General features: G+C 36.0%; 1 protein-coding gene across 1 annotated transcript in view; it reads left to right on the top strand.

Moving 5' to 3' along the window:
- The window catches only part of LOC150098397 (protein ROP-like), a 312656-nt gene extending 296745 nt beyond the window's left edge, over nt 1-15911 (top strand). Inside the window, exon 15 of the mRNA XM_090405016.1 lies at nt 15415-15911. Within this exon, the coding sequence (XP_090261142.1) occupies nt 15415-15476 (62 nt within the window). The 3' untranslated portion in view covers nt 15477-15911. The remainder of the gene's footprint in view (nt 1-15414) is intronic.
- The last annotated feature ends 296 nt before the right edge of the window (nt 15912-16207 follow it).

Below are 16207 nucleotides of genomic sequence, written 5' to 3'. Positions count from 1 at the left end.
GATGGAACTGAATTTGTCTTCTTTGGCACTGAACAACCTGCTTCTGTCTGCTGTTTTGATTGCTGTTTGGATTCTGGTGTGTAATGGTGAATCCAAGTCTCATCCATAGTAATAAATTGACACACAAAATCAGTTTTATTCTTGTTAAAATGCTAAAGCACTGTTTAGAGATTTTCATATGAGTGCGTTTTTAATCTGCTGTCAGCAAGCGTGGCACCAATCTTGCACAAAGCTTTTTCATTTGCAATTCTTCATGTAAAATATGTCCTACAGATTCTTTTGAAATGCCTATAGTCTCAGCAACTTCATGCATTTTGACTTGCCGGTCATCCAATACCATATCGTGCACTCGATCAATGATTTCTGCTGTTGTTACACTTTTGGATGTCTTTCACGTGGATCATCTTCAAGGCCGGTACAGCCACAATTAAACTCGGCAGCTTATTTCTTAACTGTCGAAAACAAAGAAGAGTGCCCATAAACTTTTATGAACTTCGAATGAATTTCTTTTGACGTTAAACCTTCTTTTACAAAGAAATTTATAACTGCACGATACTTAATTTTATCCATTTCAAGGGATACAGACAACACTTTTGCTTCACACAGCTGTATAAAATGAATTACTTGATAGAATGACTTGCAATTTCACATGGATGCTTATGACAGATATACTAACTTAGAAAAAAAAAAATTATGCCAATAGTGTTGCCATCTATGGTCAAGGCTGAGAACTTTTCAGACCACCTACATATTTCCATCTTTTTCATATTCTTTGGTCACTTTAGCCTTTTGCAAAGTGTATTACTTCACAGATATTTATTACTGTTGTACATTGCATATTAGAGGCTCAGTGGAGTTGAAACAGTGCAAAAGAAGAATTAAACAACTATTTAATGCTTCAAGTATTTTATTTCGGTCACAGAGACATCAATGAGTACAATATAAATTGCATACTATAAACACAACAATACAGAGTAAAGTGAAACTTAGTAGAATAAAGTCTAGAGTTCTAACTAGGACTTTAGACTCTATTCTACTTTGGACAGCTATTCTGCTTTAGAGACTTAACTCTAGAGTCTAAAGCATGTTTCACTAGATCTCACTGTGATCAATAACTATGGAATCATTTATGATGTTCTTCTTGGAAAAACATACTGGAGAAAACTTTCTCCATTTACTGGAGAAAATTCTACATAATATGTTTGGTTAATCTTCACATGTACAAATTCTTAATCATCATCATTCACTTGCATTATCATCTTGCTGTTCCACTGAACTAATAGATCAGCACTTGCTTGTGGATAAACGTATGTGTTACTTTTAGCCATTTAATAGCTAGATATTTGTTCTCATGAAATGTTATTATTATTCGTGGCACCTCCAAGGAGTCCGAAGACTCATCGTGGGAGGACACCTGCTGTACAACTCTCCGTCTCCACCACTACAACTAGTATTTTTTGTCTGTAAATTGCATGTGTTCTGAAGGGCCGATTTGTCTGTATGCGGGATGACAAACCCAAGTTTTCGGGAGAAAAAACCTTGCTACCTCCATATGAGATGGACTAACTCACCTTCAGTTGAAAAAGCCATGTAATGATTCCTCCTGTCATGACAAGAATCAAACTTAGGCCTTTTCCAATCGAAGGGCGCAACATACCATCATTCTTCCAGTTGCACTATGGAAGGGGGAAAAAAAAGGAGAGGGCACCTTCTCTACAACTCTGTCTCCACCACTCAATCCACCAACCACAATGAACTGCAACTACACCAATGTCATCTCCCTCCCTCCGTGACTACAAGTATTTTCACAGACAAACACAAACATCCATACCCACGGCGGGATTCGAACCCACAGCCTTTTGGCTGGAGAGCGGATACGCTAACCACTCAGGCCGGAATGTTTGTCTAATCTCAATGAGGAAAAATCCTTTCTAGCTTCAGTAGTCTTTTTGTCTTTCTTGCAAATGGTCTCCTTTTTCCTTTTTGGTCTATATTTGTCTCCCTCTTTTGGTAGTCTATATAAAAATACTCTGTCTCTCTCTCTCTCTCTCTGTACTCCTTGAACTTTTGATATAAATATCTAATTCTCTTCTAATATCTTCATTTTTTTATACGATTTAATTTTGTACATTCTTTAATGTTCTTAAAAATATATTTTTTTGCTACCTATATTTCACGTTGATCTTTTTATTTTTAACTGTCATTATTAGTGAAACCTAATTGACAGAGTAGAATATTGTTGCAGGAATAGAATGTGATGGATTCAGTTTATTCAGGGAGGATAAACATAAGTAAAGACATAAGTAGACATAAATAAAACAACAACTGATGATTGCAGAGAAAGTAAATGGTACTGCAGAGCAGGATTCACATTCACTTGAGATTTGTCTGTGCAGTTCTGCATAGCCAGATCTCATGGATATAAGGAAGTATATTATTATGGGTGATATTCAGCTATGGGGATTATAGACTGGAGAGTAAAGAAAGCATGAAAGATAAAGGAAAATGAATTTACAGAATACTTATGGATAACTACCTGAAGCAGTATGTGATGGTGAGGACTCGCAATACAGGAATGCAAGTAGTCACAGATAACATTACCCTCATCTGCCCAACGCTGTATGTAGTCCCTCACTAATTTCTCCAAGACCTTAACTGATGACACACAAACAGGCCTATAATTAGACACTTCCAGTCTGCTATCGCCCTTATGCAGCGGCACTATCTTACCTTCCTTTCATTCCCTGGGTCCCTTTCCTACAGCCAGACTTTTATTGAAAAGCCAGGTCAACAGAGCTGTCAGTTCTTTAGCACATTCTCTCAAAACCCGTGGTGAAAAAAAAAAAAATCTGTCTATAAATGAGTTGACTGTTATGCCTCCAGTTGGGAGAATAATCAAGACCTGAGAAGTGCCATGCATGTGGGAGCTCTAAGAAGGATCATACGTATATAAGGCAGGCACTTCTAATAAACTGAGAAGGCCGATTGAAGCAGTGCCTTTGCATGGGGTAGGGAAGTAGTCAGCGATTGCCTTAAAAAAAATATTGTGAATCTGATATTGTGAAAAGAGTGATGACCATGATGAGGAAGGTCAAATTCGATTATGAAAAGTTAACCAAACGGGCCATAACAAATCCAAAAAAGTGAAGTTCACAGCTTGTAATTATACACTGATCATGAAGGTCAACACATCAAGTGATTATTTTGATTTATATTAAAATGAATTTGTTATTTTTACTATAAAATCTAGTTGTTTCCACAATTTTTAAAAATGGATATGATAGATATTTAAGTGAGTGTCTAAATGGGCCCTCCCTTGTTGAGTCCTTGGAGGTGCATTTGTAATAATTATTATTATACTGCAGAAATTGTTCAATGTTGTCAAATAATACATAAAGAAGAATTAATTTAGAGTAAGTTTAGTTGGTAAACAGTTTAAGCAATTCTAGCATTATATTAGGGTTAGTTACTTTAATTTGTATTTTCTTTGGCATGAGTAGGACACTGGATTTCAAAAAACAAAACAAGGGGGGTTGGGCAAGTAACTCTGAAAAATGAGACTTTGACTACATGTGATAATTATTATTATACTGCAGAAATTGTTCAATGTTGTCAAATAATGCATAAAGAAGGATTAATTTACTTGCAGGGTTATATGGATCACGTAAGTGCAAAGAAGGTGACTAAAGTAATATTAGGTTAATTTGTAAGCACTGCTTAGAAATAACTGAATTAAAATATTATTATTATTATTATCTAGGCCTCCATGGAGTCAAGACTCATCATGAGAGGTCATTTTTAGGAAACACAAAGTTTATCATACCACTCCTTGACCGTTCCCATTCCAACCACTCTCTCAGGCAATGCATTCGAAGGTTCAACCATCTTCTACACAAAGAAACCACTCCTCACCCTCTTGCGTACATCCTCCTTTTGTAACTTCCAGGGATGGCTGCTTGTCATCGCTGCTTCCTGCCGTTCCACCAAGTGAAAGAACTCTCCAATGTCTACCCTGTAACTGCCTCTCAACAGTTTAAAAGTCATGATCATATCACCTCTCCTTCTTCTATCCACCAAACTCTGCAGTCCACATTCCCTCAGTCAATCCTCATAACTCATATTATACAGTCCTGAAACCATCTTTGTTATCTGCCTCTAAACCCTTTCCACAGTGTCAATTTATCCCCTTCAAATCCTGGGGACCAAATCTGAGAACAATAGTCTAAGTGTGGTCTGATCAGGGTCTTATACAATGGAATGATAACTCTTTTATCTCTGCAGGTCAGCGTCCTTCTCAATATTGCAGCAATCCTCTGAGTTACCCTCACCACCTTTGCAATATGCTCCCTGAATTTTAGTTTTCTATCAATCATCACCACCCCAGATCTCTTGTCTCCCCTACCTCCATGTGTCATCTTGTCTATCCCACCTATCTCCCTGACCTCTCATGATGCATCCTCCCATCGAAGGATCCCAAACCTCAAGACTCTGCATTTTGCTGCATTGATCCGACACCCCCCATTCATTTGCCAATCTGTCTAGTTTATTCAAATATACACGTCTGCAAAGAGATGTGCTTTGCATTATGGAATACTAAGGCAAGTGATGAGAAGTTATACCACCTTTGCCACGAGTTGCCCCAGTCCTGAAAGATACTTCAGTCACAAACTTTGTTTGCTTACACTTGGATAGTGGATTAAACTAAGTATATAATTTCTTGGTATCTTTAATTTACCAACTTATTCTATCAACTCACTCTAACTACTGTTACTAGAAGAGTCATTAGGGTTAAAATTCAACCTACTGTAACTTTAGTTGTTCTAAGATTGAATATTATCAATATGCCACTTTCATTGGAAAAATATATGATATTCAACAAACACAAAATAGTCATTAGAATAGGCAACTGACATAAAGAAAATGGAAAAAGTGGTCCTCATTGGAGACCTGAATAGCAGAGTAGGAAATGAACCCTGCCAAACATATAGAAACATTTTGGAAAACTTTGGAGAATAGGGCAAAGCCTAATAATAATGGCAAGTATTTACTGGACCTCTTCAGGACATGGACTAGGCATTACTAACATGATGTTTCAAATGTGCACAAATTCACATGGAGAGAAGACACGAGAAATAAGAAAAGCCTCATTGGCTACATCATTGTTGATACAGAGGATTCGAAATTGGAAGTGACCATTACTTAGTAAGCAGGATAAAATTGGATATCGTATTGAAAATAACAGTATGTAAGAAAGTTTTAAAAATAATTAAAGTTAGCAGCTTTTACAGGTATTGTAGACCCAATTATGCAAACATTACTGAAAAAAATTTGAAGCAGTTTGAAAACAAGCACCAAACCTTAGTCTCAGTAGCAAATTTTGAAGAAGACATTGATTGATTCAGCTAGGGAGGTATGTGGTGAAGTTGTCTGCAAGGATAGAAATAAGAACACCATGGTGGATACAAGGAGTTAATTTTTGCTACTGTTTTATTGATTTTCAGTTAAAAACAGTTTCAACACATTTATCTGTGCATAACAGATATCCTCCAGATTATTACTGCCAGAATATTAATAGAAGAAACTTGCTCATTTTATCATCATCATCATCATCATCAAATTCCTGCCATGTACCCTCAAGAGGTGTACAGGATATGACAGTCCTACATGAAAAAAATTACATCATTACTAACTTCCTATCTACAATTTTCCTCCAAATCAGTCTGTTACTTGTCAAGACTCCAACATTATCAGATCTTATATTTCTATCGTCTAAGGCACTTTGTACCGTATCAATCCACCTATATCTTGGTCTTCCTCTGGGTCGTTTTCCTGCCAACCTGGCAGAGAACACTTGTTTTGCTAATCTTTCCTCTCCCATTCTATTTAAGTGACCATACCATCTGAGATTAGCTCTGCTAACGCATTCCTGGATGCTGACAATGTCAAGTTCTTTCCTAATATCCTCATTTTTAATATGATATTGCCATTGATGCCATCTGTTCACGCGTTCTTTCTCAGGACTCTCATATCTGCGGTCTCTAGCCTTTGGTCAAGTGTTTTACTTCTGACCCAGCTCTCAGATCCATAAGTTAAAATTGGTTTGAACACAGTCTTGTATACAGCTAATTTAGTGTTCCGACTAATTTCTTTCTTATTCCATATGAATTTATTCAATTGACTTCCCACGATACCAGCTTTGCTGATTCTGTTGTCTATTTCTATATTTAGTTTACCATCTTCAGTAAAAATTGTGCCTAAGTAGCTGAAATGTTTTACTTGTTCCACAGGTTCTCCATTCACAACACAGTTGACATTTTCAATGATTCTGCCTATTTTCATTGTCTTTGTCTTTTTATTGCTGACCTTCATACCATATCTATTACAACAGCTATTCAATTTAGTCAGAGAATCCTGCAGACTTGTAGTGGATTTATTTAGAAGTATAACATCATCTGCATAAAGCAAAGAGCTGACATTAACATCTCCAATTTTGATATCAGGTTTAATACCACATTCCTTCATAATGTGATCCATATAGATAATGAATAACAGAGGGGATAATGTACATCCTTGTCTCACACCAGATTTAATGTACTTCCTTCAATTCTAACTGCTGACTCACAACTCAAATAAAGACTAAGTATTGCTTGATATAATGCCCCATTGACACCATATAACTGCAGCGTATTGAATAGCTTCTCTCTTGGCACCTTGTCATATGCCTTTTCCAAATCAACAAAACTTAAATACAGATCTTTGTTATATTCCCATGCTTTCTCGACTATTTGTCGTAAAGTGAAGATCTGATCCTGACAGCCTCTATTTGGCCTGAATCCAGCTTGTTCTTCACCAAGCTTTTCTTCCACAATTCTTCTCAACCGTTTCTCAAGTATACTTGCATAGATCTTGCCAGGAACACTCAGTAGGGAAATACCTCTGTAATTCTCACATTCAGTTTTATTTCCCTTTTTATATATGGGTACTATGAGAGCTCTGCTCCAATCATCGGGAATTCGTCCCTCTGTCCAGGCTTTCTGAACTATGCAGTGCAGCCACTGTAAGACTCTTATACCACCATACTTCAGCATTTCTGGTCGAATATCATCTACTCCTGCTGCCTTTCCACATTTCAAGCCTTTGATGGCTTTTTCTACTTCCAGTATGGATATGTATTCCTGACTGCATGCCTGGTCAGTGTTTTTTATCACTGTGCTGTCATCACTGCTTGTTTCATTTAGCAGTTTTTCAAAGTAATTACTCCATACTTCAAGGATATCTTTTTCTCCTGTTTTCATTTCACCTTTATCATCTCTAATTCCTTTTACGGCACTCTTTCCTCCATTCCTAAGCTTCTTCAACAACCTCCAGAATATTTTGCCACCTTCTTGATATTTATTTTCTATATTCTTGCCAAAGTCCTCCCATGACTTTTGTTTAGCTAGTTTTACACACTGTTTCGCTTTCTTACATTTGTCTCTGTATTCTGTAAGAGTAAAAGCTGACTTATTTGCCAGGAACTTTTGATATGCTTTCTTCTTTTCCTTCACTGCCTCTTTAACTTCCTGTGTCCACCAGGGAGTTCTGATTTTTCTATCCTTGCACACAACCTCACCACATGCCTCTCTGGCAGAATCAATCAATGTTTCCTTCAGAGTTTGCCACTGAATCTCCAAGGTTTGATTCCTGTTCTCAAACTCTTTCATTTTCTTTTCAATAATATTTCTGTATTTTAGTCTACAGTTCACATCTGAGAGCTGCTCAACTTTTATTCGCTTTAAAACTTTCTTACATGTTATTCTTTTCAATATGAAATTCAATTTTATCCTGCTCAAGACTAAATAGTGATCACTTCCAATTTCAAATCCTCTGTACACTCTGGTGTCCTGCACCAGGGAGAAAACATCACTATCAACAATAACATAGTCAATGAGACTTTTCTTATTCCTAGCCTCTTCTCTCCATGTGAATTTGTGCACATTTTTATGTTGGAACATGGTGTTCGTAATAACCAGTCCATGTCCTGAGCAGAAATCCAACAGATATTTGCCATTATTATTAGCTTTGCTCTTTTCTCCAAATTTTCCCAAAATATTTTTGTATGTCTCACAATCATTTCCTACTCTACTATTTAGATCCCCAACAAGGACCAACTTTTCCTTTTTCATTGTGTCAGTTGCTTTTTCTAAAGCCTCAAAAAATTCCTCCACTTCTACCTTAGTAGAACCTTCTGTGGGACCATAGGCACAAATAAGTCTCATTGTCCAGTTCCCCATTCTCATATTTGCCCACATTACTCTACTTGAGACTGACTGCCATTCAAGAAGATTAGCAATTTACTTTGATTCAAATGTTCTTTATCAGTTTTCCCCTCTCAATTTGGATCAGCTCATATTTCGATAACAAAAAAACATTTCTTCTCAGTAGATAACCTTCAGATACTTACTCAAGATTTACATATTTTCTGGTAGTCACATATTTACTGCTTAAATATTCACAAATTTAGGTACAGAATATTTTTACCTGATAAGTGGCAATGGACAAAAACATGTAAATCCCTGTTTCCTTCTCAGAATTTGTAGCTGGCCAGTCTGAAATATCATTCTTTCGGAATGAATTGCAAGGAGCTGCATTTTAGTTCATGTGGCTGCCAAGAGTTTGCATAGGTTTACAAGCAGACAAACTGGTTTTCATTCATGTTCATTAGGCATTTAGTGGCCTGTTGCCTTGATGTAATTCCAAAGGGATAAACTTCGGGTTCCGTTACTGGCAGAAAAGGCTTCCCTCGTACTTTCTTCCATTAGACACGTTCTCAAGGTGACATTTAGTATCGGGTGCATCATTCACAACATACACAACCTTTCATCTTGATCCTTTAAAGAATGGGAAACTTGAAACTTTGCCAGCATTTTGACATCAAACAGCAGGAAAAAGTGTAAGAATATTTTGCTATTGATTAGGTAGTAGTGTGCATGCTCTTCAGCTTAATTTAATATAGGATGCTCTAAAATAGTTGAACTCAACAAAATTGTCTGGTATTCTGCATTTATGGTTAATGTACTTAAGATCGTAAAGTTTCAGACAGAATAATTAGCATACGAAATAGTTCATTAGGAACTTGTAGACTCTACATAGTGCTCGTTCTCCCCCTCCTCCAAAACACGTCACCGTTTTTAATCCTAACATTATTTTGAACAGTAATAGATTCTGTCATCATTTTATGTCATTTTTATCAATTAATGTCATCATTTAATAAATTTTGTTATCTTGTTTAGTATTATTTTTAATTTAAATATTTGATCCACGGGTGCTTAAGGGTCAAAGCTGTATAACTGAGAGGAGACCTCCACATAGCCTTTAAAGGAATGCGGAGAACCGACCAGGGCTTCTGACCTAATGTCCAATCCTCACCTTCTCGTGGTGCACCCTGTTGGGTATCTACTTGGATACTGAACGGACGAGGATGGGCTGGCAATTTGGGATTTAGCCGACCAAATTGTATTCTTATTGGTTAAACCAAAATATAGAATGATGGTACAACATGACAAAATTTCATGCCGGCTGGGGCGTCGCCCGGTTAAACAAGGCCCCCGTTGTTTTCGCCAGGGAACCAGGGCGAACAGCGAAAAGTCATCTACTGGAACAAATCTGAAAACAAACCCCAACTCAAAATCACCAGAGTTAAAGATCGGTACTATCAACGTAAGAAGCCTGAATGGCAAAGAAATGGAGCTAGCTGAGGAATTAGATAATTACCAGATCGACATAATAGAGGTGACTGAAACAAAAAAGACCAAAACTGGTGAGATCTTTCTGAGCAATAAATACAAAATGTTATATTCAGGCAATAACAATCAAGGAAAAGAAGGAGTAGCCATAGTATTCAACACAAAATACGAGGCTAATCTTCTTGAATGGCAGTCAGTCTCAAGTAGAGTAATGTGGGCAAATATGAGAATGGGGAACTGGACAATGAGACTTATTTGTGCCTATGGTCCCACAGAAGGTTCTACTAAGGTAGAAGTGGAGGAATTTTTTGAGGCTTTAGAAAAAGCAACTGACACAATGAAAAAGGAAAAGTTGGTCCTTGTTGGGGATCTAAATAGTAGAGTAGGAAATGATTGTGAGACATACAAAAATATTTTGGGAAAATTTGGAGAAAAGAGCAAAGCTAATAATAATGGCAAATATCTGTTGGATTTCTGCTCAGGACATGGACTGGTTATTACGAACACCATGTTCCAACATAAAAATGTGCACAAATTCACATGGAGAGAAGAGGCTAGGAATAAGAAAAGTCTCATTGACTATGTTATTGTTGATAGTGATGTTTTCTCCCTGGTGCAGGACACCAGAGTGTACAGAGGATTTGAAATTGGAAGTGATCACTATTTAGTCTTGAGCAGGATAAAATTGAATTTCATATTGAAAAGAATAACATGTAAGAAAGTTTTAAAGCGAATAAAAGTTGAGCAGCTCTCAGATGTAAACTGTAGACTAAAATACAGAAATATTATTGAAAAGAAAATGAAAGAGTTTGAGAACAGGAATCAAACCTTGGAGATTCAGTGGCAAACTCTGAAGGAAATATTGATTGATTCTGCCAGAGAGGCATGTGGTGAGGTTGTGTGCAAAGATAAAAAAATCAGAACTCCCTGGTGGACACAGGAAGTTAAAGAGGCAGTGAAGGAAAAGAAGAAAGCATATCAAAAGTTCCTGGCAAATAAGTCAGCTTTTACTCTTACAGAATACAGAGACAAATGTAAGAAAGCTAAACAGTGTGTAAAACTAGCTAAACAAAAGTCATGGGAGGACTTTGGCAAGAATATAGAAAATAAATATCAAGAAGGTGGCAAAATATTCTGGAGGTTGTTGAAGAAGCTTAGGAATGGAGGAAAGAGTGCTGTAAAAGGAATTAGAGATGATAAAGGTGAAATGAAAACAGGAGAAAAAGATATCCTTGAAGTATGGAGTAATTACTTTGAAAAACTGCTAAATGAAACAAGCAGTGATGACAGCACAGTGATAAAAAACACTGACCAGGCATGCAGTCAGGAATACATATCCATACTTGAAGTAGAAAAAGCCATCAAAGGCTTGAAATGTGGAAAGGCAGCAGGAGTAGATGATATTCGACCAGAAATGCTGAAGTATGGTGGTATAAGAGTCTTACAGTGGCTGCACTGCATAGTTCAGAAAGCCTGGACAGAGGGACGAATTCCCGATGATTGGAGCAGAGCTCTCATAGTACCCATATATAAAAAGGGAAATAAAACTGAATGTGAGAATTACAGAGGTATTTCCCTACTGAGTGTTCCTGGCAAGATCTATGCAAGTATACTTGAGAAACGGTTGAGAAGAATTGTGGAAGAAAAGCTTGGTGAAGAACAAGCTGGATTCAGGCCAAATAGAGACTGTGAGGATCAGATCTTCACTTTACGACAAATAGTCGAGAAAGCATGGGAATATAACAAAGATCTGTATTTAAGTTTTGTCGATTTGGAAAAGGCATATGACAAGGTGCCAAGAGAGAAGCTATTCAATACGCTGCAGTTATATGGTGTCAATGGGGCATTATATCAAGCAATACTTATTCTTTATTTGAGTTGTGAGTCAGCAGTTAGAATTGAAGGAAGTACAGGAAGATGGTTTAATGTTAAATCTGGTGTGAGACAAGGATGTACATTATCCCCTCTGTTATTCATTATCTATATGGATCACATTATGAAGGAATGTGGTATTAAACCTGATATCAAAATTGGAAATGTTAATGTCAGCTCTTTGCTTTATGCGGATGATGTTATACTTCTAAATAAATCCGCTACAAGTCTGCAAGATTCTCTGACTAAATTGAATAGCTGTTGTAATAGATATGGTATGAAGGTCAGCAATAAAAAGACAAAGACAATGAAAATAGGCAGAATCATTGAAAATGTCAACTGTGTTGTGAATGGAGAACCTGTGGAACAAGTAAAACATTTCAGCTACTTAGGCACAATTTTTACTGAAGATGGTAAACTAAATATAGAAATAGACAACAGAATCAGCAAAGCTGGTATCGTGGGAAGTCAATTGAATAAATTCATATGGAATAAGAAAGAAATTAGTCGGAACACTAAATTAGCTGTATACAAGACTGTGTTCAAACCAATTTTAACTTATGGATCTGAGAGCTGGGTCAGAAGTAAAACACTTGACCAAAGACTAGAGACTGCAGATATGAGAGTCCTGAGAAAGATTAGAGGGCGTGAACAGATGGCATCAATGGCAATATCATATTAAAAATGAGGATATTAGGAAAGAACTTGACATTGTCAGCATCCAGGAATGCGTTAGCAGAGCTAATCTCAGATGGTATGGTCACTTAAATAGAATGGGAGAGGAAAGATTAGCAAAACAAGTGTTCTCTGCCAGGTTGGCAGGAAAACGACCCAGAGGAAGACCAAGATATAGGTGGATTGATATGGTACAAAGTGCCTTAGATGATAGAAATATAAGATCTGATAATGTTGGAGTCTTGACAAGTAACAGACTGATTTGGAGGAAAATTGTAGATAGGAAGTTAGTAATGATGTAATTTTTTCATGTAGTACTGTCATATCCTGTACACCCCTTGAGGGTACATGGCAGGAATTTGATGATGATGATGATGATATTTGATCCAAGCTTTATGAAAATATGTCACTTAAATTTATTTCATTTGGTGTATATCCATGATTCTTTACAAGTATCTTTTATGTTTTCAATACCTCATCAGACCTACAACTTATATAACATAAATCCATCTAATGATGAGATGTACATTTTCAAGGAGTAAATTAATTGTATGTGTATTTCTTTCACCGAATGTTGTCTCATCTTTATGAATTCTCATTTTGCAATATTTATTAAGATAAATTCTTATTAATAATATTATGTATATATGTGTGGTCATGCACTGTACGTTGTATATAAATAACTTTAAATATCAGATAGTCATACGAGACTTAACATAATGCGAATAATGTAGGAACAAATATAAGGGATTATTTTGTTAAGATTAGAATTAGCAGATTGGTGGTAGTTGCTGGTACTAATATATGGCATTCGCTCTTTTATTTTGGTGGTTAAGGGATAGATTTTTCTTCCTTTCTTTTTTAAAATTCCCTTTATGTATTAGTCTCTGTTAACTGATAGAAGAGTAGAGAGAGAATAACTGAAATATTGATTAATACAGGGAAAACCCAGTAGATATGTATTAATCTGTGCTGTGTTAAAAGTAGAATATGTAAATATCTTTAGTTTATACAAAGAATAAGAATTAACTTCCCATATTATGCATGACTGTATTATAAAGCTATTCATTATCATAAATATATAAATATCACCTGTAGCCAGGGATGACAGGCAAGTTTCTGTTCCATTGAGAAAAAAAAAAAATGCCTCCACCCCAGCAAGGACAGACTGGCTAATAATGATAGTACTGATTGTTCAATTTGTACATAAATGATATAGGAAATGGTTTCAAGGGAGATAATAAATTGTTTGCTGATAATGCAAAGTTGGGTAGCATTATAATTAATCAAGCTGATGCAGAGAGCTTCCAGGAAATGAGCTGATTATATGAGCAAAAGATAATGGATGTCAGTTTAATGTGGAAAGGTGTAAAATTTGCATTTTGAGATATAAAGATTATAAGCTGTGTACCATATTGATGGAACTGTACTCCATCAATATGGTACACAGCATTTGTAACTGTATTGGTGGATAGAGAGAAGTTCAGAGGACATATTGCTAAGGTGTTGAAGGTAGTTCATAGGATTACTTGATTTATGCAGAACACGCTACCTTCGACACCTTAGCAATATTCCCTCTGAACTTCTATCTCTCTATCCACCAATATCTCCAAGTCTCATCAATTTCCTGGAGTACAGTTCCATCAATGTGGTTCTATCTTCTAGAGAGGAATAATAAGTTATTATTCCTCTCTATAAGGCACTGTGCTCAGGTCTGGATGCCTTCATTTCTTGGAGATGAAAGAGTGGTAGAAAAGATTCAGAGGCAAGTGACTAAGTTGGTGAGTGGTCTGAGGAATGCTGTCTGTGTTGATAGATTGATAGATTGAAAGTTTGTAGGTTGTTGAAGTTAGATGATAGATGGAAAAGAGGGATATGATAGAAATATTTAAGTTACTAAAAGGGTTTTATAGGATTGACACAGAGGAGATATTTCAGCAGTTGGCTAATGGTGGAAGAATAAAAGGTCATTCGTGGAAATTAAGTAAGAGTGAGGTTAACAAAGGTGTGAGAACTTAATTTTTTGGTTGGAGAGTGGTGAACAAGTGGAATGCATTGTCTGATTCAGTTGTGTTTCTTCTGTTAGTGAGTTCACGGAGAAGTGTGATAGACATTGTGTGGATAGTATGGGTCTCCCACGATGAGGCTTTGAACTCCATGGAAGTGCCCATGTAATAATAAAAAGCAGTCCTGGAAAAGAAGAAAACATACCAAAAGTTCCTAGCAAATAAGTTGACAGATGCCCTAAAAGAATACAGAGAAAAATATAAGTGAGCTAAGCTGTGTTTTAAAGTAGCTAAACAAAAGTCATGGGAAGACTTAGGTATGGAAAATGAATATCAGGAAGGTGGCAAAATGTTCTGGAGGCTTATTGAAGAAGCTTGGAAATGGAGGAAAGAGTATTATAAAAGGAATCAAAGATGATAAAGGTGACATGAAAACTGAAGATAAGGATATCCTAGATTTCTGGAATAATTACTTTGAAAAACTGCTAAATGAAACAAGCAGTGACAGAACTATACTGATATTTTCAAGAGGATTACCTATCAATACTTGAGGTAGAAAAAGCCATCAAAAACTTGAAATGTGGAAAGGCAGCTGGGATATATGATATTTGACCAGAAATGCTTAAATATGAAGTAGGTAGAAAAGTTTTGCAGTGGCTACACTGCATAATTCAGAGGGTCAAATTCCCAACGCTTGGAGTAGAGCTCTCATAGTACCATCTATAAAAAAAGGGAATAAAGTTGAATGTGAGAATTACAGAGGAATTTCTCTGCTGAGTGTTCCAGGTAAGATTTATGCAAGCATACATGAAAAGAGGTTGAGAAAGATTGTGGATAAGAAACTCTGAGAAGAACAAGCTGGGTTCAGGCCAAATAGAGTTGTCAAGATCAGATTTTCACTTTAAGACAAACAGTTCTGGAAAAGGCATATGACAAGGTACCAAGAGGAAAGATTTTCAAAACACTGCAATTATATAGGGTAAATGAAACATTACAGAACTTTTATTGTATGGGTCTTAATTTTTTTTTTTATTTCTTTCTCTCATTCTTGTATTGGAGATATATATTTTTTCTAATGGCTTTAGTAACTTTGTATAATCTAACAATACCTGATGCATTCATTTTCTTTTCTGTAGGTAGTGATCATCTTCTAACTCCTGAAGGATTTTTAAGTGATCTGAGGGATCTAAGTGGATGATCTTACTCATTGTTGTATAGTTCATGCAGTCCCTTTACACCTGTCACTACTCGATGTGCCCAGCTGTGTGCAACACCACTGCAGTGTGTTGTGTGTACAAAAGATATTTGTATAAGTTATTTTCGTATGTACCCCTTTGAGCTTGTTGCTCAGACATGTTCCTGCAGAAAACTGCCAATCAGAGATTTTAATTTATAATAACATAAGTGAAATGGTTGCTGTTGTAATTTAATCATGTATATTTTTTCCAAAGAGCTTTATAAAATTTCTGTAAAACAGCTTTTAACTTACAAGTTTATTTTAAGTATAAAGAATCCTGTAAATAGAAATTGGTTTTAAAAGAAAGGAGCTTATAGTCAGACATGTTAAAACATTCCATCTGTATTTATCATTGTTGTGATAAAACCAAAAACTGTGCTACTGTTTTATGTTAGGTAGATAAATAAAGAATACTGCATTAAAAATACATGGCAGTGTTATTTAATATAGTTTTTATCTACTTAGTAATATTCTCTCTAATTTTTGCTTGCTTGAGTGCACATGAAAAACGTTTTGTGTTAGAGCTTTATTGTCAAAAGTAATGTGTACAGTAGCCTATGCTTACAATAGCGAAAGTTACAAACCACTCTTAACCCTTTCTGACCTGAATTTTTTTTTTTCCAAGTGAAAAAAAGTTTTATTTATTTATTTTGTCTTTAGGTCTAAAAAAGCAAGAGCATCAAGTATTTTTC

Source organism: Typopeltis vanoorti, chromosome 15 (assembly GCF_054136105.1).
Source record: "Typopeltis vanoorti isolate ZY-2024b chromosome 15, IOZ_Tvanoo_1.0, whole genome shotgun sequence".
Classification (NCBI taxonomy): Eukaryota; Metazoa; Arthropoda; class Arachnida; order Uropygi; family Thelyphonidae; genus Typopeltis; species Typopeltis vanoorti.
This window is presented reverse-complemented; position numbering and strand designations above follow the sequence as displayed.